Consider the following 25,962-nt stretch of genomic DNA (forward strand, 5'->3'; position numbering starts at 1 on the left):
GGAGATAAAGGAAGTGACGTTTTCAACCCGGAAGACAGCACAAACCAAACAACAGCCTGGGCTCCGGCTAGCCTTAACATCTTGCGACAAATTTCTCCACAAGGTAAATCTATCTATTGTCGACTGAACATTGTCGGACTGGATATTCAACAATAACAGAGACTGGTTACAAGCAACAGTCCGCTGAGGTTAAAATACACAAACAGCGGACGCAAGCGACGCTAATGATAGCTGGTAAACTAGCCAAACACAGCTCAGCAGTTGTGTATCATCACAATGTTGTGATTTCCCCTCGATCTGGTTTAATCCTGACTTCATATGGAGTTTATAATCAGTGTTATCCTCCACGGTCTCCGGATTTAAATCTACCTCAGACTGGTTCACACGAGACGCGAAACCCCGTTTATACAAACGGTAAGCTCGGCGCATGGTCAAATTAATTAATTTAAGGGCCCAGCATTTGTTTTATATGTTAAAATACATATTAAATATTTATATATATAAACTGTAGTCCAGCGTTTGTTTTATATATTAAAATACATATTAAATATTTATATATATAAACTGTAGTCCAGCGTTTGTTTTATATATTAAAATATATATATATTATATATATATATATATATATATATACATATATAAACTGTAGTCCAGCGTTTGTTTTATATATTAAAATATATATTAAATATTTATATATATAAACTGTAGTCCAGCGTTTGTTTTATATATTAAAATATATAAATATTATATATATATATATATATATATATATATATAAACTGTAGTCCAGCGTTTGTTTTATATATTAAAATATATATTATATATATATATATATATATAAACTGTAGTCCAGCGTTTATTTTATATATTAAAATATATATTCAATTTTTATATATATATATATATAAACTGTAGTCCAGCGTTTGTTTTATATATTAAAATATATATTAAATATTTATATATAAACTGTAGTTCAGCATTTGTTTTATATATTAAAATATATATTAAATATTTATATATATATATATATACATATATAAACTGTAGTCCAGCGTTTGTTTTATATATTAAAATATATATTAAATATTTATATATATATAAACTGTAGTCCAGCGTTTATTTTATATATTAAAATATATATATATATATATATATATATATATATATATATATATACATATATAAACTGTAGTCCAGCGTTTGTTTTATATATTAAAATATATATTAAATATTTATATATATATATATATAAACTGTAGTCCAGCGTTTGTTTTATATATTAAAATATATATTCAATTTTTATATATATATATATATATATATATATATATATATATATATATATATATATATATATAAACTGTAGTCCAGCGTTTGTTTTATATATTAAAATATATATTAAATATTTATATATAAACTGTAGTCCAGCATTTGTTTTATATATTAAAATATATATTAAATATTTAAATATTTATATATATATAAACTGTAGTCCAGCGTTTGTTTTATATATTCATATACATTGTTTTTTCCTTTGGTTTTTCTACATACTGTACAATGAGCAGCGTTTGTTTTATATATTTATTTAGATTCATTTTATTTTGAGTTTCTGCATAGTGTTCAGTGAGTTTATTTATTTATCTTTTTATGGGTTTGTTTGCTTTTTGTTTTGTTCCGTTCAGCGTGCTCTGAAACAGGAAGCATGAATGATGAGGGTTTGGTAATGACAGAGGTCATGAGTCCCAGTTCCTCCAAAGCAACCCCTCCACCAAACTTTGACTGTCCACCTGAGAGGAGTTCATTGTTTTGAGAAGTTTTTCACACGTTTCATTTGCTGTAATTAATTTCCCTCAGAAGATGTGTTCATGCTGTTAGAAAGCCCTCTACACCCTGCCTACAACATCGTTATTGTGACGCATCATTGGATATTTTGCTTTTTTTAAAAGGCCCAAAATCAGTCATGTTTTATTATATTGAGTCAGAAGTTCTGTAGTCAGCGTGTAAAGTGCACATGTTTTAAAATGTTTAAAAAAAAAAAAACTGAACGTGAAAAAGAGAAATTTAAAATGAGAAAAGTGTCTACCAGTGGCGCCACAGCTTTAACATACACCATTAATCCAGCAGAAAAGACACTGTGTGTGTGTGAAGTCCAGACTGTGTTAGTACGACTCGTGAAATCTAAAGAGACACCCTCCACTCAGCTGTAATAAACTGTATTCTTTATGTAAAAAATGTCCCTTTTCTTGTTTGTGTTTCTGAACTACAGGATCACGGTGAGCAGAATGGCAGCAGACTGGTTGGGCAGCGTTGTGTCGATAAACTGTGGGGTGACGCTGGGTGTTTATCAGGGAGAGGTGTCGTCTGTCGATCATGCCAGTCAAACCATCTCACTCAGACAGCCCTTTCACAATGGAGTCAAGTGTCCCGTTCCTGAGGTCACTTTCAGGTCAGCTACCTCTACCTCCTCATCTAACACGTTCACTGGGTTTTCACATTTCTCTTTCGTCAATGTTTTAGCATGTAGAGTCATGTGGAAAAGTCAGTACAATCTGTGTAAATTGAATCCGACACTTTCCTTCGAGTAGAAATGTTACGACAGACACTTCAGTGCTTTTAAATTTGAAAATGTGTGGTAATCATATAAGAATAAATAACTATTCCAGGACATTAGCAGAGTGTCATTTGACCACCAAGTAAGGTCAGTGTTTTTTTTTGTCTTCTAGTGCCATTGATATCAAGGAACTGAAGTTCCTAGGTGTCCAGAACACAGTCAACAAGCCCAGCTCTGGGCAGGGGGCTGCAACAGAAGCCAGCTTCATGTCAGCAGGACGCAATGGCCAGAGTAACAAATCCACCCACTCTCATGCAACAAGCAACAGTTCTCATCCCAACAATGCTCCGATCACCATCCTCCGCAGAGGTAGGTAGATGGATGACCTCGGGTTCAATCACCTACGGCTTTTCATTGGTAGAGACCAAAGTGAGCATATACTGATACTGTTTAGAGTTACATAATGCAGAGTGATAATTAATGTTGTAGAGTTTCACATAATCATTTGTCATTAATTGGACAAAGTTTAGTAACTTGCTGTTTTGTTTGGTTAGAGAGAGGGCATGGGTCAAAATACACAGAAATCTAGTCCCTCCAGTTTAAGGTGGGTCTTTTGCGGAACTAATCCCAACGTCCATTTGAGCACCAACGTAATATTATTATTGTTTTTTTAATTATTGGTTAATAATTGGTTGATTCTCCCCTGTTCTTCTTCTTACCTGGGTTATGTTCATGTTAATTATTCATGTTAAAAGCTGTTAACGATATATCAACTGAAATGTATCAAACATTGGTGACAGATATGTAATGGAGGCAGGATATCTTACAGTAAACATCAAACTTTTTTTGTCCAAAATAGCATCAGTGCATTGAAACAGTGAACTTCACTGCGCATGAAATAATTTCAAATAACTAACTATGAATTAAAAAAAATAAAAACAAAACACAAATAGAACGATTTGTAATTTACCCAAAGCATCTTTTTTTTATATGCTTTGTAAAATACAGTTTTTTATATCAGTGCATGAGCTAACATGCACTCAGATACCGCTATATCTGTGATACGCCAAAATCATGAACATTGTGAACACTGCAGAAACCCTGAATACACAAAGGAATGGCTGAATGTGAGCATCACTTCAAATGGACCCTTGACTTACTACCATTGACTAAACTGTGATCTTTCTAACAGCACCAGTAGCAGATAACAGAATCAGGTTTTGTACTAAATAGCCTGTGAAGTTGACTCCCAACAAAGCACATGCTATTCAAACTTCAACAACTGGAAACTGCCCAAAAAGAGTGTGATTGTGCAGTGTAACACAAGGACAGTCAAAGATTATTTTACCATTGTTGCACAATGTTAAGACAGTTTGACGTAGATTTTCATAAGATAAGAAAGCCCAGTTAATTTGAGACGTTTACTTATTCACTGTGAGGCTGCATTTTCTAGTTGTAAAATCACAGAAGAATGCTATTGTTTCAGAACAATTATTAAGAACAATGTACTACTCTTCTGTTGGAGAGTAGGAAATAAATATTGTTCGATGACTGAAGGAAATGTGACACGCGACACAGCCACATTTTACACAATCACTCTTATAATCCCCTGAAAGTTGTCACTGAGGATCGGCTAAAATTGCAAAGTCACTCATCATCACTGCTTTGATTGTACAAGAGAAATGTTTTTCTGCCTGCAATAAAAGGGAATTCCGCTTTCACAAAGGATCAAATGAATTTTGGGTAAATACAGTTTTCAGATATCAGCTGTACCAAATCAAAAGACTCCACTGCCCCTCCCCAGAGGTTTGCTTTGTCTTTGATGAGTTTCACAGTTCTGTGTTTAGAGTTTGACACTGGAGGCAGGATTTGTGAGATCACAACTACTCTCACATCCGGTCCTGATCCATAAACAAACCAGTGTGATGTGTAAACAGCTTGTTTTGATAACTCGGAATAGATTTTCAGTGAAGTAAGATAACAATTTTATACTGTAGTTGATTTAAAAATAGCTCCATATATAGATAGGCGTAGATCTCATTTTTAAAATATCTAACCGGGTAAATGAATAGTGTACTGCAACAAAACAACATGTCAGATACATATTATTATTCAAAGCAGTCTGTCTTTGCATGTCTGTAAACACGTCTGGAGAATCCTTAATGAATAAATATTGCAATATTTTCCTCTTTGCTATAGTCATCAAATCAAATGGAAAAACCAAAACCAACAGTGTAGCCATCCATCGTCTTTTTTTTCTTTTTCTTTTTTTTTTGACTGCCTGAGCTGCAACTGTATGTACCTCTCAACCCCACGCAAATTAGTTCCTACTGAACAAGTTCATCTTTAAAAGAAATGGCTCAAAAATATTGCATTTCATTTTTTTGAAAGAGCTTAGTATTTTCTTAAAGGAGCTGGGTACTGAATTTTTTTTTGTACAACATTAGTCTTAACAGGCTAAATTATGTATTTCTAGTGTTATTTTCAACGGCAGATTTTTTTTTTTGCCCAATTATCAGAACAGTAGGAGTAACTAAATAAATAAATTCACTACCTATATCCTCACTGGGGTTTAAATATGCTCTTTGCTCAGCTGTTGTGAAGAATTTCAAAGGGAGCAAAATTTAGTTTGATGCAGTTAAGATAATATGAAGTTTTATTTTATTTGTTTAACTGCTCCACTGGTTGAAAGAAATGAATCTCAAATGCCCAAATTAGGAATGCAGTCCAACAGAGTGGCCCAAGCCGAAACACTCTACCGTTGTGAAGCTTATATTATTGTTTATATTACAGCTAAAACTGGACACCTTGTAGTACTGTAGCGCTCTGCAGCTCTACATGGTTTGTAGTGTTTTTAAGCAGATGTCTTGTGTTGACAGTCAATATTAATCGGAGAACTCACTATAACTCCTTCGTTGCTGTTTTTGTAACTGTAACGTATTTATTTCAAAGTTAATAATCATTAGTTCCATAAATTTGCTGCAGTGCTTTTGATATTTTGTACCTTTTCTCTAAAACCTATAAAAACCAATAACTATACATTATTCAGATCTGGCCACCATTGTATCGAGATTGTTATTTTTCTTAATTTCTGTGCACCAGTTTCATATCAGCTCAGTCTCTACTACGTTTTCTGTGATTGACACTGTTTTTTTACTCTCCTCTTTGTTGCGATTTTTTGATAAAAAAAAAATAAATTAGTTTAACGCAGGTGCTGATGTTGATCAAGCAATATAACTTAGAATACTTATTCACAAAAGTTTTTGCATCCCCCTGCTCTATGCCACATGACTGTGCTTCGCAACAGCAACCGTCTCAGAAATGTTTGATCTCACCTCGTATTTTTAAACGATCATTTTAACATCTTTTTTTATTTTTTTTTATTTTTTATTTTTTTAAGCATTTTGTCAATTGAAATCTCCTTTATATCAAAAATGTAGTTCAATAAAAACCTAAATCAACCGTGATAAATTGTGAGCGGAGTCCTGCTGCTCTGACACACGGTGATACTAAAGCACATATCTGTATTCTCCTGTCTCGAGTTGTACATGCAGCTGTATTAGCCTGTGTTACTCAACCTTCCTGATTAGATGAAAGTTAAAAACAGCATTTCCACGAATCAACATCCAATCAGCAGGAAGTCTGCTTGGACAGCTCTGTGGCCTCTGCTGGAATCAGTTAAAGTCAGTTCACTTTCACACTCAGGATCCCCAAACAATGGAGGAGTCAGGGGTCAGGAACTTGGCGAACAGACACTGTGTAATATTCTGCAGCGTGGTCATAAAAACCACCTCCTGTGCATTGAAAATTAAACTTGCACAATAAGAAGTCTTTTTTTTTTTTCCATTTCATTTAACAAGTAAGTCAGTAGGATTCCTAACTTGTTAACACAGTCTCTGCACCTCCCTGTGTGCCACTAGTTCCTATTAAGAAACATGAGCTCACATTATCAAACATTATCTTGCTCCAACAGCCCCCTCCCCCCTCCCCCCAAGATTCCCATAGCGTGCTAAACACTTGTACCAAAGTTCCTCTTTACAATATGTGTGTGACTAAGATCAATAAACATTCCCCCTCCCTCTCCATGTCTGCTCCTAAAAAGAAGGTTATGTAAAGCCTTGGTGCCCTCTTGTCCTTTCTCTCTCTCCCCCATCTCTTCCCCTCACTCACTCCTGGCCAGCACAGGAAACCCCCCTCCCCTCCTCTCCCTTCCCTGACAGGAAGCCATGTTGTCCCAGTGTGCTTGGAAGGCAGAGGCCATATCAATTGTGGAAGCAATGTTTACCTTTTGAGTTGTTTTTTTTAATCTCTAGCTCTCAGGCTGGTGGCCAGGGAGCTACTGCACAAATTGCATGGGGCCAAAGTGCTGAATGGCTTGGGCTGGGCTGGTCCTTTCACACGCAATGCCATGCTCTCAAGAAGCCCCCGGCCACAAAGAGGGGAAAACAGGGTGGGCTGTTGCTTGTACAAGATCAGGGATTCCAGAAATTGTTTCTGAATATCTGCCATTGATCTTTCTGGGAGAGTAGAACGGGAATTTAGAAACGGACTGCTTCTGTGAAGGATGCATAGACCTCCCGAAGCATCATCGTCGAATTCCATCATGTTAAAACAGATCTCATTAAATAGGCATTTTGGAGGAGTAGTTCCAGACTCTGCCCTTATGAAAAGTGTTCCCACAACCAGCATGCTACGCCTCTGCATGGAGAGAAATCATGTCCAGCCTAGGGTTTTTCCCATAAACCTCTGCTTCAGAAAATGTGAAACCTTTATATACCTTGGAAAGATTTTGCTGCACATCCAGGATTTGTTTTGCTTCCCAGTTTGATTACGGACTTCTTCTGTCAACCACACAAAAATGCCTGTGTGTTTTAAAAGCCTTGGCGCAGGCAGGTCAGCTGAAGTTACTGAGGCAGTGAAGAACTTTGCAAATTCATTTCCTCACTTTGGGTTTTCCCAGCTGGTTCGTCACTCTAACCAGAAACAACTCTGATTCTTATATGTAGTAGTTAAGGTAGCTCAGTGTGTCAGCTGTATTACTGTTGAGATCATTGTTGCTGTAATGCCACCACCAACGTCAGCAGCATCCTCATCCAATTGTGACTGAGTGCTGCTGACACACTGAGGTTTGCATGGTTTCATCTCCATTTAGGCTTGAATTTGACATCACATTGCGTTTACCCCCTTGTGATCTATAGTGACGGTGTACTAGTATAAAATATACACCATTCTGTTTATTACTACATTCCTTATCACTCTGATTGATTTATCCTTGCAGTGTACAGTGATACGAGTTTTTATTATGAATGAGATGGCTGAAAATGTAATATTCTCTAGCATGGAATTGCTGTGAAAACCAAAAAATGTGTTGACAAGCAAGGACAATTAAATCCCACAGTCACAGTTTAAGCCCTGTCATATCATATTTCTGCACTTAATGGTGCAATTTTATAATAACCCATATTTCAGTTGTAAATATTCCTGGCCTCTGCACTTGGACAAATTTATGGTGGTAAGTTTGTTTAAATTGAAATCAGTGCGATTCGCTGCCTGTCTGCTTGTTAGTCATTAGTTTGTTTGACTTAGAGCCGTGCCCAGTTCACTCAGATTTTTGATTCACAGAATGAGAAAGCACTTCCTTGTAAATAAATACACTGTCAGCTTGTGGTAATAAGAACGCCAGCTTTTATCTCCATTCACACTGCTATACACACGAACCCACCACCTTCTCCCCGACATGTTGGACCAGTCTCCATAATGCTTTGCTTGCTTCTTATAATTAATTATAATTAGAAAATAGCTTTCCTGTCTTTAAGGAGGAATGAGGCACATTAATTTGAATATTTTTCCACAGCAGTGGTGGAAACGCCACCTTGCTGTTGCGTAAATCTGAAATCAATACTTTTTATCGCTGTATTGATGGTTGTAAGACTGTATTTTTATATTGAGGCAGGTATCAAATTAGCTGGCAGTTAGTTAGCAGCTTTCTATCAACGCCGCTGCACTATAACTGCGCCTCCCACTGTCTTGCGTGAGAGATGCCAAAGCACCTTAGTTGTCACACTGACAGTAGCGTGCGACTGTGCCTCTCTGTCTCTTGGCTAGCGTGAGAGCTGTGGATGGTTGGGGTTGAAGGCCAGGTTTTTCCAGTTTTCTTTTCTTTTTTTTTGTTCTTGTTTCATTTTGTTTTTTTGTTTGTGCTTACATGTATGTAAACTTTATTGAGCACCGCGCAGTCGGCCATTGCATGTTTTGTGTGGAAGCGGTGTTTCGTTCTCAGCGGGTTATCGTAACTAACCGTGAGAGGAGAAGAGGCAAGATAAAGGAAGTTACAAGCAACTAGTCAGAATTTGAAACTGCTGAGCACAGGATATTATTGTGTGTGGATTATACCATGTACAACACAAGGATTTACAGTTTAATAAGACAGCTCATAGCTTCTTTTAGAGGTGACTCAGATCTGAGCAGTTCTGACAGATGAAATATAAATTCAGGATTAATTTAAAGCTGAAACCAGCTGGTGGCAATCCAGATCAGACCTTCTCACTGTGTTGAACCCTCAGTCGGTCCGTCTGGGGGACACGCCACAAATGGTGTGTTATCAATTGTTTGCTGGCACAGCTGTCTGCACTGTGAGATAATTTACGCTTAGGCTACTACTCTCAAATTTAATTGAACATTAGTTCATGTCAATACATTTTGGAGTAAAATGAAATTTAGCTGAGAACCCTTGTCACAGCCTTTAACCATCCAATCAACTGAATGTGCCTGTTATAGTGTTTCATTGGGTTTGTTGATTTGCTGTTTATTGTTGTGCCAAGTATAAATGATTGAATATTTTGTTGCCTATTTCATATTTAAAAAGATCACCCTTCTTGTGTAGGATGACATTTTCATGCACTCCAGGGGTATATTATATTATTATATATGCACACATGCATAAAAGGATAAATAGAATTAGCACACTGATTGTATTTAAAATGCAACACGGCAAAAGTATTAATTTTCCTACTAAAGTAAGAGTAAAAAGGGCACTGAACTACTCCAAAAAGTTACTAAATGTAAGATGTATAACTACTTAACTCTGATAACACAGTTTAAAGGGCTGTATATAGATCATTGCTGAAGGCAGTGTGTGTAAATGTATTCAATCCTTCTGATGTGACAGTGACAGTAATAATTTTTGGAGGATTTGGATGTCTCTACTATGATTATTCAGTGGGGTGTACAAGTTGAGAATCAGGCTTCATCAGTGGACTTTATCCTAATCAGGGTTTTTCACGACCGATATAACACTGTATTCACAGTACCTAAGTCACTATAGCTACACTAAAAGCTTCAGAGAAGTGCATTTTTTTAAATGAAAATTTGCATGATAATCGTCCAAAACATTTTTGTCAGCTGCTTACTGCTACCACAGCACCTAAGCCCCCCAGAAAGCTGGGAAAACCTTGCTAACAATATTTAGAATAAATATCAACATTGACCCACACAAAATCCTGTTTTATGTGAGCACATCAGGATAGCGTTTGTGTGCACAGAAGCTGTCAGCTACTCTGAAAATGACTCTAAACCTGTCCTCTGATGTGTTCTTTTCTCTCTGTTCTCCAGCGCCTGCAGGTTCATCCAACAGCAGAGGGACGTCGCAGGCCACACCAAGGAAAACCACTGTGAGGAATGGAGGCGCTGGAGGGCCGCTAAGGTCAAAGAATGACGAGTGCTTTGGCGACGGGACCAACGAGGACCTGGACGCTGACTTTGACTTCGAGGGAAATCTGGCTCTGTTCGACAAGGCCGCCATCTTCTCGCAGATCGACGGGACCAGTAGCCACAGCAACAGGGCTCAGCATCCCAGCACGCAGGCCGAGCAGAAGCTCCAGTCCTATCGGCACGATGAGAATATTCTGGAGGGGAAGCCGGTCATATACAGACAGATAACAGTGCCCCAGCATGGGGGTAAAGAGTACTGTACCGGTAAGAAGAAGATGCACACACAGTCACACGTGTGTAGTTGGGAGGACTTCATTTATGTACATGACCTTTTATGTTTTTAGATTAGTTGATAACGGCACAATTTTCGAGCTAAGTTTGAGTCTGTAAACGTTAGAAACACAAATAGTGAAACATATATATCGCAGTGTCCCAAAGCCAAAGGTTTCTTTAAAGAATGGCTCTGGAGATATTTTATATTTTTCTTAACGTCAGTAAATTCCATGAAAACCAGTAAGTTTAAACCAAAACCAACAATGAATATATTTTTCAAACAAAAAAATTAGTGTGTATTCAAACCCGGACGTCATCCTGCACGCCCAATAACCCTAGAATTGGCCAGAACTATTAAAAAAAAAACCACAACGCCGCTGTCCTGCATGTACATTCAATACCACAAAGAGAACTCCAGTTAGTTGCGAGCAAATGCCACATGCATACTCTGTCCTGTTATACAGCCTCACCAAATCCGCAGACGATAATAGTTCCCAGCAGAGACACTGTTTACTAATGTTTCCAGCCATGTTTATGCTATTTTATACAATTACCTTCAAAACTATTTTTTTTTTTTTTTTTTAATATAATGATATATTTTTGACATATTTTCACAAATATACATTTCCAGTGCCAATGACTGGTAGTGTAGTCAGAAAGTACTTGGAGATGAACTGTCAGTTTTGTTAATAAGACTAAATGATGCTCAGAAAAATTTTGCATTTAGCCAGCCTTTAAAAAAAAAAAAAAAAAGTTTTTAAATCCAAATGTTATTATTTTTATTATTATTGATAAAGGTAGATTTGTAATAAAGCACATTAGTCACCATCTGTGTGAATGAGATGTACAGACATGACTTTGTTATATAAAGTTTTTTTGTACATGATATGAGAAAAGAAAAGAAAATTAAGGTGTTTGGGGGTTTGACAATCTTAGTTGCGCACCTTCTCTGTACACATTTCACATGAGATAGTTAAACGAGATAATATGAAACTGTCTGTAGGATGTTTTATCAGCGAGCATGTCAGAGTTTGTTTTGGACAGAGTAGCTTTTTCAAATGTTTAAACTTTGACCAGGAATACCATCTGCTTATGTAATGACACTGTTTTGATACAGCACAGTTCGGCTCTGTCCAAAAGGTGCAGTATGCTAAACTATTTTTTTTTTTTTTACACTTGATACTGTGCACTAAATAGGCTCTCAGTAGTGCGAGGAATGTGCTGCTGCGTCTCTTTCTATTGAACACGACGAGAACAACAACAATGACTATAGAGAGGGGCTCACAATGGCTGTGATGCTTATTTCTCCCATTGGTCAGAGAGAGGTCACTCTGGGACGGGCTGATTGGTTGCATTAACCCCTAGTTACTGTTTGTCATGGCCACGACTTCTGACCTCGCACATCCCCTCTGGCCCACAAGAATGATGACCCTGTCCTTTCTCATGAGCTCTCGCTCTAGGAGCGTTATAACTGGTTAATACAGACTCAAGATGAGTAAACTCAGGCCCTGGACTCCCAAGATGTCGGTGGGCTTTTGTTTCAATTCATTCTGTAGCAACTGGAGCAGTGGTGGAGAAAGGGCTGAGGTGTGTGGTGTATCAGGATCGAGCTCCACCTCCTATTCTCCTATTCATACATATATATATATATATATATATACATATACAGTGAACCCTCGTTTTTCGCGGGGGTTACGTTCCAAATAGAAACCGTGATAGGTGAAATCCGTGAAGTAGTAACCTTTATTTTTTTTACAATTATTATACAATGAAATACTCCATAATACATTGAAACCAAAGAACAAAACCTTTTTACAGGCCCAAGCATTTGTTTAACAAATAAAAGTACTGTATAAATGTTTTTTTTACAAATAACTACTGTACTGTAAAATAATAATTTGAATCATCAATACGAACTGAAGGCTTCAAATTGCTGAGATCGGCACCGCCCCACTGCGACCCGAGTCATTGGATTAGAACGGGAGGAAATGAAAAATGATTATGAAAACAAATACAAAGTACAGTAGGACAAATAGTGACTCGTGTATTTCACTGCTCTTCTGACTGAGCCGCTGCATCCTGACTCCGCTCTGCAGCGGTTCTTTCTTCTAAAGCCGGCGGTGCAGGTGTGGTTTTTCGAGAGAAGAACATAGTTATCGGTAGTTGTTGTCGCTCTTTTTTCTTCTGGGCAAAAAGATTCTTATAAACCGACATGCCACCATCGATTATTTTTAATTTGGCAAGCTGTTTTACGTACGTGTACATATTAAACCGCAACGTTATTGACAAACAGGTAGAGAAGAAGCGGAGAGACTGTTTAGCCAATCAGAATGCAGAACACAATGCACGATGCAAATCCGTGAAGCAGCGAGACCGTGAAAGGTGAACCGCGTTATAGCGAGGGTTCACTGTATACATATATGACAAAGAATGGGACAAGTGATATTAACAGAACAATCAGCAGGGAGACTGAACATTTAGTTCATTTATTTCAACACACATGTATTTTCGCCTAATAGCATCTGTGTCCCAGCTACAAACAGATTATTGAAAGTCAGGCCATAAGAGGACCTGCACCCTCCAGTGTGTGTGTGTGTGTGTGTGTGTGTGTGTGTGTGTGTGTGTGTGTGTGTGTGTGTGTGTGTGTGTGTGTGTGTGTGTGTGTGTGTGTGTGTGTTTTGTTTGAAAGAGAGTTAACAGAGAGAGAAATAGAAGTATGAAAGTGCACACTATTCAGAAATTCTATGACACAAAGCCTATTGCAAACCACATGTGGCCTTTCCAGACCTGCTGCTCCTCAACGTGGTAACGTCTCTACGTTAGTCTGGTTTGTAATTTATAACTTGGCTTTACTGTCCGCAGAGATGTGGAGAGGCAGAGACTCCACTGTAGCGTTGGATGAGCCGGGCCCTTATTTCCTTGCCTGGGGAGCGAACACGATGAACAGAGTTTAGAAAGCTGTTAGACTGAAACTTGGTCTTCTCTACATTCCCGTTGTTGGCAGGAACTGAACAGTGGCAGTGGCTACGTGCTGCTAACATTATTTCTTACATGTAAGAGTCCCATGCTTATGATAACCAGGACCCACTGGACATACAGGATGTCACACCCAGGTTACCCACAAGAACACCTTCTTGAAGCTCCCCGGTAACACATGTTTCTGTATGTTTATAATGTCTCTGACAAGACACAGTTTGTGCATTTTTTTTTTTTCTTCCTGCAAATAATGAAAAAGATCTTTTTTTTTTTTTTTTTTTTTTTTTTTTGACTAAAGCTTTGGCAGATAATTGGTGGCAGCCCTAGAACCAACTATACGTTGGACAAATCAACCTCATTGGGATGCTCATGATAAATCTTTCTCTTGGATGTTCAATATATGCTTTTAAGTTGTCTTTTTGGTAAAAATAGAATTAGTATTTTGATGAAGTGAGAAATTTGACATTTAAAACAGTGCATCAAATATAAATTATTTTTTTCCCCCTTATTTCCCCCCCTTACTTTTTCCATTATTATTCACAGATCTCTTTGCAGTACCTCTGCCTTCCTGAAGATGAGCAGGAGTAGAATGACTCGAGCAAGGATTACAGTAGATAAGAATATTGGCTACTTATTCTGCTGAATGTAAAGGTGACAGGGTGGTTGTAGTACTGATGGAGTTTCTGGGATTTCCCCCCATACTGACTATCTGATTGTGGAGTGCTCGGTGGAAGCAGCTGTCTACCATTCAGCAGACAGCTGCCAACAAGAGCCTCCCTTCTCTTACCATGCAGGCAGATATACTTCCCAGGGCTGTCATCATAATCCCCATCCTCTGCACTCTGTAATTAGTGTGCCGCCTTACATAAACAGCACTCTGAAGCAGGAACAAACCGCAGTGTTCTCGACCTGGAATCTTTGCCAGTAAACAGAAATCAACAATAGGAGAAAGCAAAACAAAGTGCCCTGCTGTAGGTTAGGTTGACTTAATGCACTGGCATGAGGCTCTGACAGGCCTTTTTCTAAAGGCCATTGTTTATTGAAAAAGTTGCAGTCTGTTTAAGTTTAGTTGGACTATTATCTTGCTCTTCTGGAGTGAAACCTCAGCTAGACCGCAGCATCCAAATCACGTCAGCTTGTTTACCTACTTTTCCTATATTCATTTATTATTGACACATCACGGTGGAGAAGGCAGAATGTGAGTTCTGAAAGCAAATGTATCAGGACAGCTTGTTCTAACTCATCTGATTCAGGGACCTTTTGTTAGATGTGAAACACTGTGTGTGTTCTGAACTCCTCATGAAACTGCATGCAGCTAAAAGGTTTCAGTTTTGATGTTTTAATCCTTAGATATCCATGAATCCCTTTGATTTTTAAACGATGAGGGCCTCACACTGGAAGAGATCCCAAAGGTGAGAAAGTCCCTTACACAGTTGCACAAGCAGTGCACACTGTCACTTTTATTCACTCCACTTGCAGGGATTCAGTAGCCTCGTGGTAATTTAGAAACTGATAGAGCAGGCTTTAACCAATCGGCAGTGAGCACCATATGCGCCGAGGCTCTAGCATTGATGGAGCTAAAATATAAAAATTAAAAAGCATGACTACAACGTCATTGCACTGAGCCACCATAACTTGTCACTGCTTGGTTTGCCCTTCGGAGTTGCTGAGCAAACATTAAAGCAAGCATGGTTTTCTGACTATAATCACAGTATTCTGGCAGAGCCAGGCTCGGGATTCAGTACTAATAATGAGCTGTTGGCCGCAAAGAAACAACCAGAATTGTAAAGAGTAATGTAACAAATTACTGCATGAAGCTACTTTAATTGTTTCCTAATGAGCCAGCGCCCAATCTTGCTCTGCTACTCTGGTAGTGGAGCAGAGAGAATTGAAACAGCCTCGTCTGACCCTCCCTGTCCCAGCACAAGCCTTAGTCACACATGGCTCACATCCAGCCAGCGTGTATTGCTTTCAGTCCCGCCGGTTTCCTTGTCATGCTTGAAGGATTGCTTCCAGCTTAGTTTATTTTAGTGCTGCTGCACACTCACGGCTACCCGGTTGAGCTAGTTGACTGTTGAGTTTGTTTTCACATTGAGAGTGGGTGTGTGCATAAATCACTGCATCTGTGTGAGACTGTCATGGAGGTGTGTGTGTGTGTGTGTGTGTGTGTGTGTGTGTGTGTGTGTGTGTGTGTGTGTGTGTGTGTGTGTGTGTGTGTGTGTGTGTGTGTGTGTGTGTGTGTGTGTGTGTGTGTGTGTGTGGCGAGAGGGGGGGGCAGGCAGCCAGCCAGGGGAGCAGTTTTGGTAGCAGCAACTTCAGCAGGAGAGTTATGAGTTATTAAGAAGCACACCTGGTAGGACGGTTGAAAAGCAATTAGTGCATACTAGTGCAACTCCCACTTCCTCTGAGCTTGGCACTCAAGGCAGCACTTTGCATGACAAGAAGCAGTTGACTTTCCTGCTCTTATCGCTCACATGAGGACTGGCATGTTCCAGATTGCTGTTGCCCACTGAGACATATTAGCGGCCTTTGTGCGGTGTCAATAAAAGAATAGTGTGAGGGGAGCAGAGCGAACATAAAGATAAGACTTTCAGTCTGGCACGGCATGAGTCTCTGTGTTTGTATGTGATTATCGCGTGTGTGTGTGTGTGTGTGTGTGTGTGTGTGTGTGTGTGTGTGTGTGTGTGTGTGTGTGTGTGTGTGTGTGTGTGTGTGTGTGTGTGTGTGTGTGTGTGTGTGTGTGTGTACTTCATGTGTCACTGATCGCATTGCATGCCATGGGTGGGGAAAGTTGTGGGTGTAAATGTGTTATTGTGCCCACCAATGAGGCCACCAAGTTCTCAGCTACCAGGCCAGCGAATTGTAGGAGGCCATTAAGGACTTAACTGCCTCCCAGCAGCTTTATTTATCAAAGGGATCCTGAGCCATGCAGTTCCCCACAGCTTGACTTTCATTACCCTCCTAATGTGCCACAGGCAATAGACATCTACGGATTAGCACAAGCTCTTTCAAGGTTTCCACACACTTGATGTTGTACAGTGATAAAAGGATGAATTGATGTTATGTAATACAGTAATTAAAAAAAAAAATACAGAGAAAAGAACAATTGTGACAACTTTGGGTGATGTGACATGAAAGACACTTAAAAACAAAGGGATTTAAGCAATTTCATCAAAAGGAGGTGAACTACTTGCCTGGCTCCACCCAATTATTGTTCACTGGTTCAGTCTTTACTGTGATTACAGTCTGGAAGCCCTGTTCACTTTAAGGTTTTGTTACAGCCTGGCTCAAGGCAGGACAAATGAGGGGTGACCAAACATGTAGCTAAAAAAATAAGTTTATTATTACTGATCTAAAAGTAAAAGCTCAGCCACTCTGAAGTGCGGACCAATCAGCAACCAGTGGGGGTGGCGTTGAATAAATTCCAACAAAGGCGCCTGATGATAGAGTTTGGCGCACAATATGATTGTGATGACCAATATGATGGTCAGTGGTAATGGCTTAAAGGCTGCTCCAATATTTTCAAAACTAACCTGATTTTTTAGCACCTATGAGGTTGCAACAACTGGAATCAATCCCCAGTGCTCCACAAAAATAGACTTGAAACATTGAAGACATTGAAGACATTAAAGACAAAATAAGCAATAAAACAAAAAGTATCCTTAAAATTTTAAATCAATATCATTCCAAAACAACACATGACGATATACGTTGGAAATAAAGTAAATAATACTAAAAAAGAAATACAATTCAAATTAAATTTGACCTAATGTGGAAATGCCATTGGAAATGTTTTCAATCAGGATTTGAATACAGGCAGTGACGACCCCATCTGGAGGAGGCTGTTCCAAAGTTGGGCCGGTGCAATATTATATGTGTGAAATGAATGTAAACCATTTAAAAGAAGTTTCCTTTAAAATGTTATACACAGTTCTGTACATGAAATACAACTGAAGGGAGCTATGTGATAAATCCTAGCTAAAAATGTTTAGTCTATGCATTACTTTGGGCTGAAAGTTTTTGTTTTTTTGTTTAATTGCCAAATGAGGGCAGAATTAATTTTAAGAAACTGAATTTTTGAGCCCGGTCACCAGCATGCCTCCATGTTCAGTCCTCTCCAATCTCTCACCACCAGCTATTGGGATACAGATACAGGTGTTCATATGTCTGATGTTTATCCCCTTTTTTGTCAGGCTAACCTGCCGTCTGTTTTGACTGAGACGGCAGCCTATGTGGGGGGTCCGGCCCAGCGCAGCCCCGCCCCACAGCTCGGGCTTTGGGGATTGGTCAGAAAGCATGCGATAGTGCGTGTGAACTTGGGGCCCACGAGGAATAGGCGTCTCACTCCCATTGCCTCATGTTTGTCATGTTTTATAAAGGCTGCCAATCTTTCCTTTGTTGTCTCAGACAGCAGTGACAAACCGGAGAGGAAATGGAGAATCTGCCGCGATGGGAACAGGATCAGGTCAGGAGGAGGTGGAAGGGCTTTTCCCCAAAGAAAGACTTTACTCGCCTGAGGATCTGTGTTGCTCACACATGACTACGTCCCCCTGAGAACCTGGAGTGTGTTTATCTGTAGACCAATATTTGCCCTGATCTTAGAAGATAGGTTTCTGGGTTTGACTTCTGCTCCAACTGTTGTTTTTCAAAGTGAACTGATGAATACAAACTTCAAAATTATGTAAAATGTTTTTTTTTTACGGTTCAGGTGGAATTCCGAAGTATAATACTTCATGCATTTATGAAATAAACCTGGTGGCATTTATTTAACCAAAGGTCGACCTGCTGCTGCCTCCCACTGTGTCAAAAACATTTTTACAAAAACTTGCCAGCGGAAAACATTTACCAATAATCAAGTTACGGTTCTGCTACCCGATTCTTGCTTGGAGCTTGGCGTGACTTTGACAGTTGGGAAATTCATTTAAGTACACTTCATCTGGACTGAATCATGTTTTTATTTGCCACTAAATCTCGGCACTCTGCTACATCTGACTTGATAGAATAGCATAAACATGTTATCTATCCCATTTTTCTTCTCCACAGACTCAGGCCTGGTGGTTCCCAGCGTGCCCTACAAGCTTCACAAGCGTCTGCTCGCGGCCGCAGAGCGCTGGGGCCTATCTGTGGAGCGCCGGCTGGAGGCCATAGGCGTTTGTTCCTGTCAGATGGCTCTCACACTGCTGGGCGGACCGAACAGGTAAGGAGCAGCAGTGAAGTGTGTGGAAGCCTGAAACCTTCCCGGCTGGTAATTGTATAAAAGAATGAAGGTAGTTATTTGAATGATAATAAGAGGAATGTGCAGCAGTGTGCCAAACATCCCTGTCTGATCAGTTATACAGTCATTAGAGCTGCTCTGTCCAATGTATTGTTTACACGCCATGTTTTACGGTCTCCATGGCAATCATCTTTACTACCGTGCCTCTGCATGAGTTAGACGGTGTTAACCTTGACACCCCCCCCTCTCAAGGTCTATTTTCTGAGTGGCTGCACAGCAGGTCAGGACCATCCTAATCGACTGAAGCAGCCGTGTTCGGTATTGTTTACCGGCGCCTTTATGAGCAGCAAAGCCTTATTTAAGATCAAAGAACCACAGCGCGGCGGCTCGAATAACAAACAGGTTTACTGTCTCGGATCCTTTTATCATTTTTGCAGTGTAATACTTGTGTGTCTCAGATTTACACTGAAACTACTGTGAGCTGAGATCAGCTTTGATTTAGTGTCGCTGTGTCTGGATCAGAGACTGAATTGGTGTGCAACTATTTCACTGACAGCCAGCAGACACTCAATTCAGTCTCCACTCCGACAGTTCATATTAAAACATGTAGAGATTTACTTTAAGTCTTTAATTAAACTCCCAAATAATTCCTGCCTCGTATGACCAGTAATTCCGAACTAATGTGAAGTTTAAAACCTCTGATTATAAATAATATGGTGACCGTATTTTATGTGATTTATCCAAGTGCCATCATCTAAAGAGTTCCTGTAATCAAAAAGCTGCAGCTTTATTAAAAAAAAAAAAAAATATATATATATATATATATATTTTCATTTTTTTTAGAAGGTTTTCTTGCAACATGGAGCAAATGCTGTCGCTAAGAAGGTTGGAAACATCAGCAACCGGCTTACAAATTCTACACAGTAACGAGTTCATTTTTTGTTTTTGCATCACTTGCTATTGTCAGTAGCAGCACAACTGTTTCTGAGTTGAAACTCTGAGAACCCAATTAACTGCCAAATCAGGGCTCTTTTTAATCTTCAACACGTGCAGCTTTTCAGAGTTAAAAATAATCTCATCTTCCTCTACTCTTTAATGTTGATACATTCCTGAGAGGGCATCCTTTTCCATGTTTTATCCTTTTTGTGTGCACGTGTTTTTCTTTACATTCCTTAACCATGTTTTACTAAGAACCCAGATTAATGATACCAACTGTGTGTGATGTCTCAGACTATGGGAATTTTTTTTTTTTTTTTTTTTTTTTTTTTAAGGAAACAAAGCAATAAAAATGTTTTGAAGTTGCAAAACATCCGTAAACATGCCACACTTCAAGGACTTGCCGAACATGACTACGCTTTACTTTTTACACAAGCTCTGTTAATGTTTTTATTTGATCGCTAATGTTTGTTAATGTTTTGACAATGTTTTCAAAAGTGTGTAATATGTAACCGTAACTCTGATTATTGTTACATGTCCAGTACTGGGCACAGATTTTAGGTACTAAAATCAAAGTGAGGATGCTCTCAAAATTATGCAGTAAATGGTTTTTAATTTATCAAATACTGACATATAGTGAACAAAAAAAAACGGATTCAGGCTGTCACTTCTGTTTCTTCATGAAGTCCCAGACTGACTTTATGATGTTGAGATCAGGTCTCTGTAGGTCCACACTGTCGGTTGCAGGACTCCTTGTTCTTCGTGCCACACTGGCTGTATGTTTCGGTTCGTTGTCCTGCTGCAGAGTGAATTTGGCACCGATCAGATGCAGCCATTGCTTGATAGATAACAATACAAATATCTATGTGCCTAAAACTTGAATCACAGTATGAGTTAACAGAGTATGTTGGTTCATAAAGATAGACACTGGCTCCCTGGAGGTCTCCCATGACCTTGGGTAACATTTGGAAATTAGCCAGTCAGCATTGTCTGTTTCTGAGATGTTGGTTTGTCTATAAACACAGGCACTGTTTCAGTGGTCCTCGCTGCTTGTTCATTTTGTGGAGTAATCTCTCTGATCTCTCGTATTTCCTCAGGCTCACCCCAAAAAATGTCCACCAGAGGCCCACTGTGGTGCTTCTGTGTGGGCCCCATGTTCAAGGAGCCCAAGGCATTAGTTGTGGTCGGCACTTGGCCAACCATGAAGTGGAGGTAATCTTGTTCCTGCCCAACTTTGTCAAGATGCAGGAGTCGGTCACCAGCGAGGTCAACCTCTACAGCAGGACGAGCGGCAAGCAGGTGGCCAGCGTCAAAGGTAAAACACACCAAGAGACGCCTGAGTCCTTCTCTACACTGCTCACACTCATTCAACTGGAAAGGACCGAGTTGACCAGATGTCTGAGTGAGACTGAGTATCTGTACAAATAATAGTCCATCTTGTCCTGTTGTAACAGAGCAGCACAGACAAATGATGCCCTCTAGTGGAGTCGCACCATTTCAAACACTTTAATATTTTGGAAGCATATTTGGAATGCAGAAAACTTTGGGGTTTTATCTCTTTAGTTAACATGAGAGAAACCAGTCCTAGTTTGTAAGTCTTCTCTTTTATTTTGCGAAGAAGAGGCAAGGACTGAAAGGAAGACGGGGGACAAGTGATGAGGCCAAATGGTCTGATGCTCAAACATTTTTTTATGCCAATTTCAGCCCTTGTTTTGACATGCATATTTGACACTTGTTTTGACATTTAAGATTCCTGTTGATCAGTTTGTAGTGAGATCATATGCTCAAAAAAAAAGGGTTTTCTAATGATTTTGTGAAGTAACTTAAACACTCAAAAAAATTCTGGCCAAAATACAAAGCAAGAAAACACTTAATTTGAGGAGATAATGACTTAATAGTCCTGAACTATTTGTCCGTGTGGCTCATTAATTGAATTTCACAAGAACTCTTAAAATAAGATGGCTCCAATCTAGAAATATGGAAACTCTGATAAGTGTTCAAAGGTTTGAAATAAGTAGGTAATGATGTTGTTTAAGATCAAATTACTTGAGGTCAGACTACAGCACAGGAATAAGTAAAACACGGAATATTAGAAAATAATTCTTAATTGATTTTTTTTTTTTCTGAATTCCCAATTTTAGCATACTGAAGAAATTAAGTCCAAGTAAGAAGAGAACAAATCACAAATTCAAATTCAACCATTTACACAAAGACACACACACAATGGTGGAGTTCTACCTGCCATCAGAAGCATGTCCTCAGCATGTGGACCGGAGGAACCGAGACCTGAACCGCTGGCTTTACAATTACTAAAAAAATGTTGACAATTAAAGTAGTGTGGGAGTCTTCATCGTTCTAGAGATTCTAGTTTCAAGACATAGTGCTTAAAATACATCTTTTAAAGCCTTGAAGTGGATGTTTTACAGACATGTCTCTTGTATCTAGTTAAAAGTAACTCAAAGACAAAGATGCTTATCAGGAAAAGGCAAGTGACATTTACTTGAATTGAGTCAAATGAGCTGCCTGTGAAAGCACTGGATTATCCATTTATACTTAAAACAAGGCCTCAAGACACATCTAATATTATTTTACTCTGTTAGAGAAAGTTTTTACAGTGAAACACTCATATTTTTTTTCTTCTTCTCCATCTCCTCCACCAATTCCCCAGACCTGCCTGTGAGCCCGGTCGATCTGCTCATCAACTGTCTGGACTGCCATGAGAACCCGCTGCTGAGGGAGCAGTCCTGGTACCAGTCAGCTGCAGACTGGGCCAACCAGAACCGGGCTCCAGTCCTTGGCATCGATCCTCCGGTCAGCGAGCAGCATCAGACTGTGGAGGCGAAGTGGACCCTGTCTTTAGGACTTCCTCTAACTTTAGCGGAGAGAGAGAGCAGAGTCTACCTCTGTGACATCGGCATCCCGAAGCAGGTTTACCAAGAAGTGGGCATCAGCTACCACTCCCCCTTTGGATGTAAATTCGTCATCCCTCTGCACCCGGCATAACAGCATTGGTCCATTTTCCACCGTGAGTGCAAAGCATTGTGTATGTGGAAGAGCAACTATATGACCAAACCAGTTTGTTACAACGCGTAAACAACTTTTTGTCACATTTGCGAGCATCGTCCGACAGCCTGAGCTGCGTGGGAGCTGTAGGTTCGTCCTCGTGCCTCGTGTTGCGTGCGACACCTCTTGTTTTCCACAAGGGAAAAGCTTCCTGTTCTCCGGCGTGTTTTGATAAAGGGCTCCACGATGACATGAATATGTTTACAAAATGCTGACCACTGTGAGTCTATCTTTGACCTCTGACTCTGTGATCGGTTAAAGCAGCCGAGACACAGTTCCTGTTTCCTCCTTTAGATTGCATGTGGAGTCCGGTCGTGACCCCACGACCAGGAGCCCGGCTCAGCTCTACTCTGTGCCGATCCAAAATTGCCGTTCATCTCCCACAGATAATGTTGAGGCCCATTGTCTTTCAATTTTCATTTTCTTATCTTAAACTGGTGCTTTTTGTCAAGTAATGGTTGTAGCATGTTACACTAAAGAGGTGATATTCTACAGAATCTATATTTCTATTTATTTATTGAATACATCTCAGGAACACTGAATGAAAATGGGGAAAATAACTTTATATTTGCATTGACATTAATCTGATGGCAGTTTTTCTACACTGCTGGGTGTCTTGATCGTAGCCGCTGACACTGAAAGTGAAAAGTGGCAGCACACATCCGTGGAGGATTAACTTTTCTATATTTCTGAAGCTCTGCAGATTAGACAGGATTTTGTGGCACACATTTCAAGGACCAAAAACCATTTTGAAACAAGTTCCTCTCCAGAGATTATGGCCAATAAAACCTGATTATTGGACATTTTGACACATCAGATTGAGCCACTAAATGTGAAATAACCGCACCCGCCAACCGTCCTCTCGTGGTCTGCGCAGTGATCTTGTGTTACAGCTGTGCATCAGCAAAATGTCAACTTCTCCAGACCGAAGAAACGGCTGTATTTTTTAGACTGACAGCTTTTGAACTAATGCAATGAGAGCTTTTTAAGAGCTCTTTATTTTTCACGAACTTCTTATCTGAACAAACGGAACTTAGAGTAGAAACGGGACAGGGACAGATTGGGACACTTTGCAGTGTTTGCACTGAACTTACTACATTTTGTATTGAAAGAATCCCTTTTTGTACTTCATCCTACGTCTGTGAACATTTATTTGTACTGTCCTTTTGCCAGTTTGCAATTGGAGGAGGACCATTTTGTGTTGTAGTCAGAAAGAATCAAGGAATTTGTGATGAAAAAGAGAGTTATTCCATTGATGGTTTCTCAGAAACTGCCCTGAACCTGCTGTATTATGATGGTAGAGGGAGGCAGACTATATTAAACTTAATATGTTGGTGCTTCTACAAAGTTCTAAATAAGAGAACTGAATATTGATGGCAATTGAAGATTTAAAATTTGCCTAAAAGCCTCCACAGACAGTCACAGTTTCCTGTGTGTTCTCTGAACCACTGTTATTGTCTTAATTGTAGCAAAGACAAAATAACATTTCAAATGTGATGACGACTGTAATCAAAACATTCTAAAGTCATAAGTGTCTGTATGTTTGATTGTGGAGGATTCTGCTCCTAAGATCAATGGGTGTGAGGAAAATTGGGAAAAGAATTGCAATAAAAATGAATTGAATTTATTGCCAGCCAGTGTCTGTTTGATCTACACTCTGTATTTTACCCTTTTCTAAATTATCCCAAGCATATTTTTCTGCATCATGTTCTGTAAATAAATGTTTTCATATCCGTGCATATCAGACATCATCTGTGCCGATACCGATCTATCTGTGACAGCCCAACATCAGCTGATAAAATGGTCCGACTGCCTCCAATGTGTATGTGTAGTCTACTGTGTATGGTCATAGAGGAAATATAACACCTGCCACTACACCGAAGGGAAGTTGTGAGAAACTCATTTCCATATAATGTTCCTATATACTTTAACAACACTACATTACATGATGGACATATTTCACTTTTTATTCAACAGTTTAAATGATCAAGTACTACATTGGATATTATGATTTAAAATACATAATCACTATAAAATATGATGATGAATATACATTTAACTCCCTATTAACATGGGTTGAATGAGCACCACCTTGATGAACTGCAGCAGTAAAAGATGCTACTTGCTGTTCTGCATCGTGAAATACTTTACTTATGATACTGAACTACACTTTTTCACAATACCATTAAAGAGTTCTTATGGTGGAGGCTGTTTCTATAGTGACTCTTGGAAGAATATGAATACGTCATCCCAATTAGGTTATTACACATATTCTGATATTCAGCTGACAGCATGAAATTTTAGTAATAGTGCAAATTAAGCTATGTGCTTTATTTCAGCACAGGTAACTGAACATAATATTCTTCTCCACTGCTTTCAGTGTCATCAAATTAGCAAAAGGTTCTGTTTAGATACACTGAGCTCATCTGGGTCAGTGATGTTGATATATCTGGCTGCTGTTTGTTTTTTTGTTAGTTTAATTCTAATTTAACAGGCCTTTAAAGTGTTTAAAGACACTTTGACATATGGAATAACAAGCAAAGATACAACTAATCAAATTAAGCATGGCTGCATTTCCATTTTCGTGAACGTTTCCTTACTCAAGTACCTTTCTGGGCCTCTAAAATAGATGGGGGGGGGGGAGAGGGGCATCGCGGTGTAAATACACACACCTGTGACCCTAATCCACGAGGATGCGCTGTTGCAGCCCCGTCATTAGTCACTAGGGTTTGTGGTCATCATATTTCCTTACAAATGACCAAATTATAAAGAGCAGCTGAATGGGTGGACTTGTCAGGTAATAAATAATGCAGTCAAACCAAGGGACGTGCAACGATTGCGAGGCTTCCGCTGAATATACATATTGTAAAACATATAGGCCTGATACAAAATATTGCATCTAAATATTTGAATCATACACATAACAAAAGCTTTACTGCTGCTAGACAGCTGTTTTTAATCACTGTCTGGAATCTGTGAGCAGCTCTCCCGTCACGAACTATCCTCAGGGAACTGTCAGTCAAAAACACCTGTATGGAATCCACACAGGTGTTTTTAAATTACCACGCGGCCACAGTACGACAAGATGTACGACTCGTATTTCGCGGCATGTGTTTTTATTTTATTTTTTTAACCCGGCTTTGAAACGCAGCAGGCGGCTGGCTGGCTGGACTCCTCACACGAGAAGCCTCCCTCCTCCCGCTGTAACAAGTCCGCCATCGGTTGCCGGTCTCACCTG

The 25,962-nt window shown here is 39.3% G+C and overlaps 1 protein-coding gene across 2 annotated transcripts; it reads left to right on the forward strand.

The window, feature by feature from the left end:
* Positions 1 to 30: 30 nt before the first annotated feature.
* LOC138616207 (enhancer of mRNA-decapping protein 3-like) lies at positions 31 to 24,456 on the forward strand. Of its 2 annotated transcripts, none has more exons than XM_069690348.1 (7): positions 31 to 103; positions 2,267 to 2,446; positions 2,724 to 2,920; positions 10,163 to 10,525; positions 18,554 to 18,707; positions 20,759 to 20,976; positions 22,330 to 24,456. In XM_069690348.1, exons 2-7 carry the CDS (start codon positions 2,283 to 2,285, stop codon positions 22,662 to 22,664), a joined length of 1,431 nt encoding a protein of 476 aa, XP_069546449.1. In that variant the 5' UTR covers positions 31 to 103; positions 2,267 to 2,282; the 3' UTR covers positions 22,665 to 24,456. The 2 variants fall into 2 exon arrangements, with proteins under 2 accessions (XP_069546449.1, XP_069546450.1); XM_069690349.1 differs by lacking the exon at positions 31 to 103 and adding an exon at positions 340 to 414.
* Positions 24,457 to 25,962: the final 1,506 nt, after the last annotated feature.

Source organism: Brachyistius frenatus, unplaced genomic scaffold (assembly GCF_029030835.1).
Source record: "Brachyistius frenatus isolate BFR_SWC_R1_liver_20210118 unplaced genomic scaffold, ASM2903083v1 Contig_9, whole genome shotgun sequence".
Taxonomy (NCBI): domain Eukaryota; kingdom Metazoa; phylum Chordata; class Actinopteri; family Embiotocidae; genus Brachyistius; species Brachyistius frenatus.

Excerpts from the sequence above, each read along its gene's own strand:
- LOC138616207 (XM_069690348.1), top strand. The coding sequence starts at position 2,283 with ATGGCAGCAGACTGGTTGGGCAGCGTTGTGTCGATAAACTGTGGGGTG. Across the intron at positions 2,921-10,162 it reads GATCACCATCCTCCGCAGAG|CGCCTGCAGGTTCATCCAAC; the intron begins GTAGGTAGATGG and ends TCTGTTCTCCAG. Across the intron at positions 18,708-20,758 it reads CTGCTGGGCGGACCGAACAG|GCTCACCCCAAAAAATGTCC; the intron begins GTAAGGAGCAGC and ends GTATTTCCTCAG.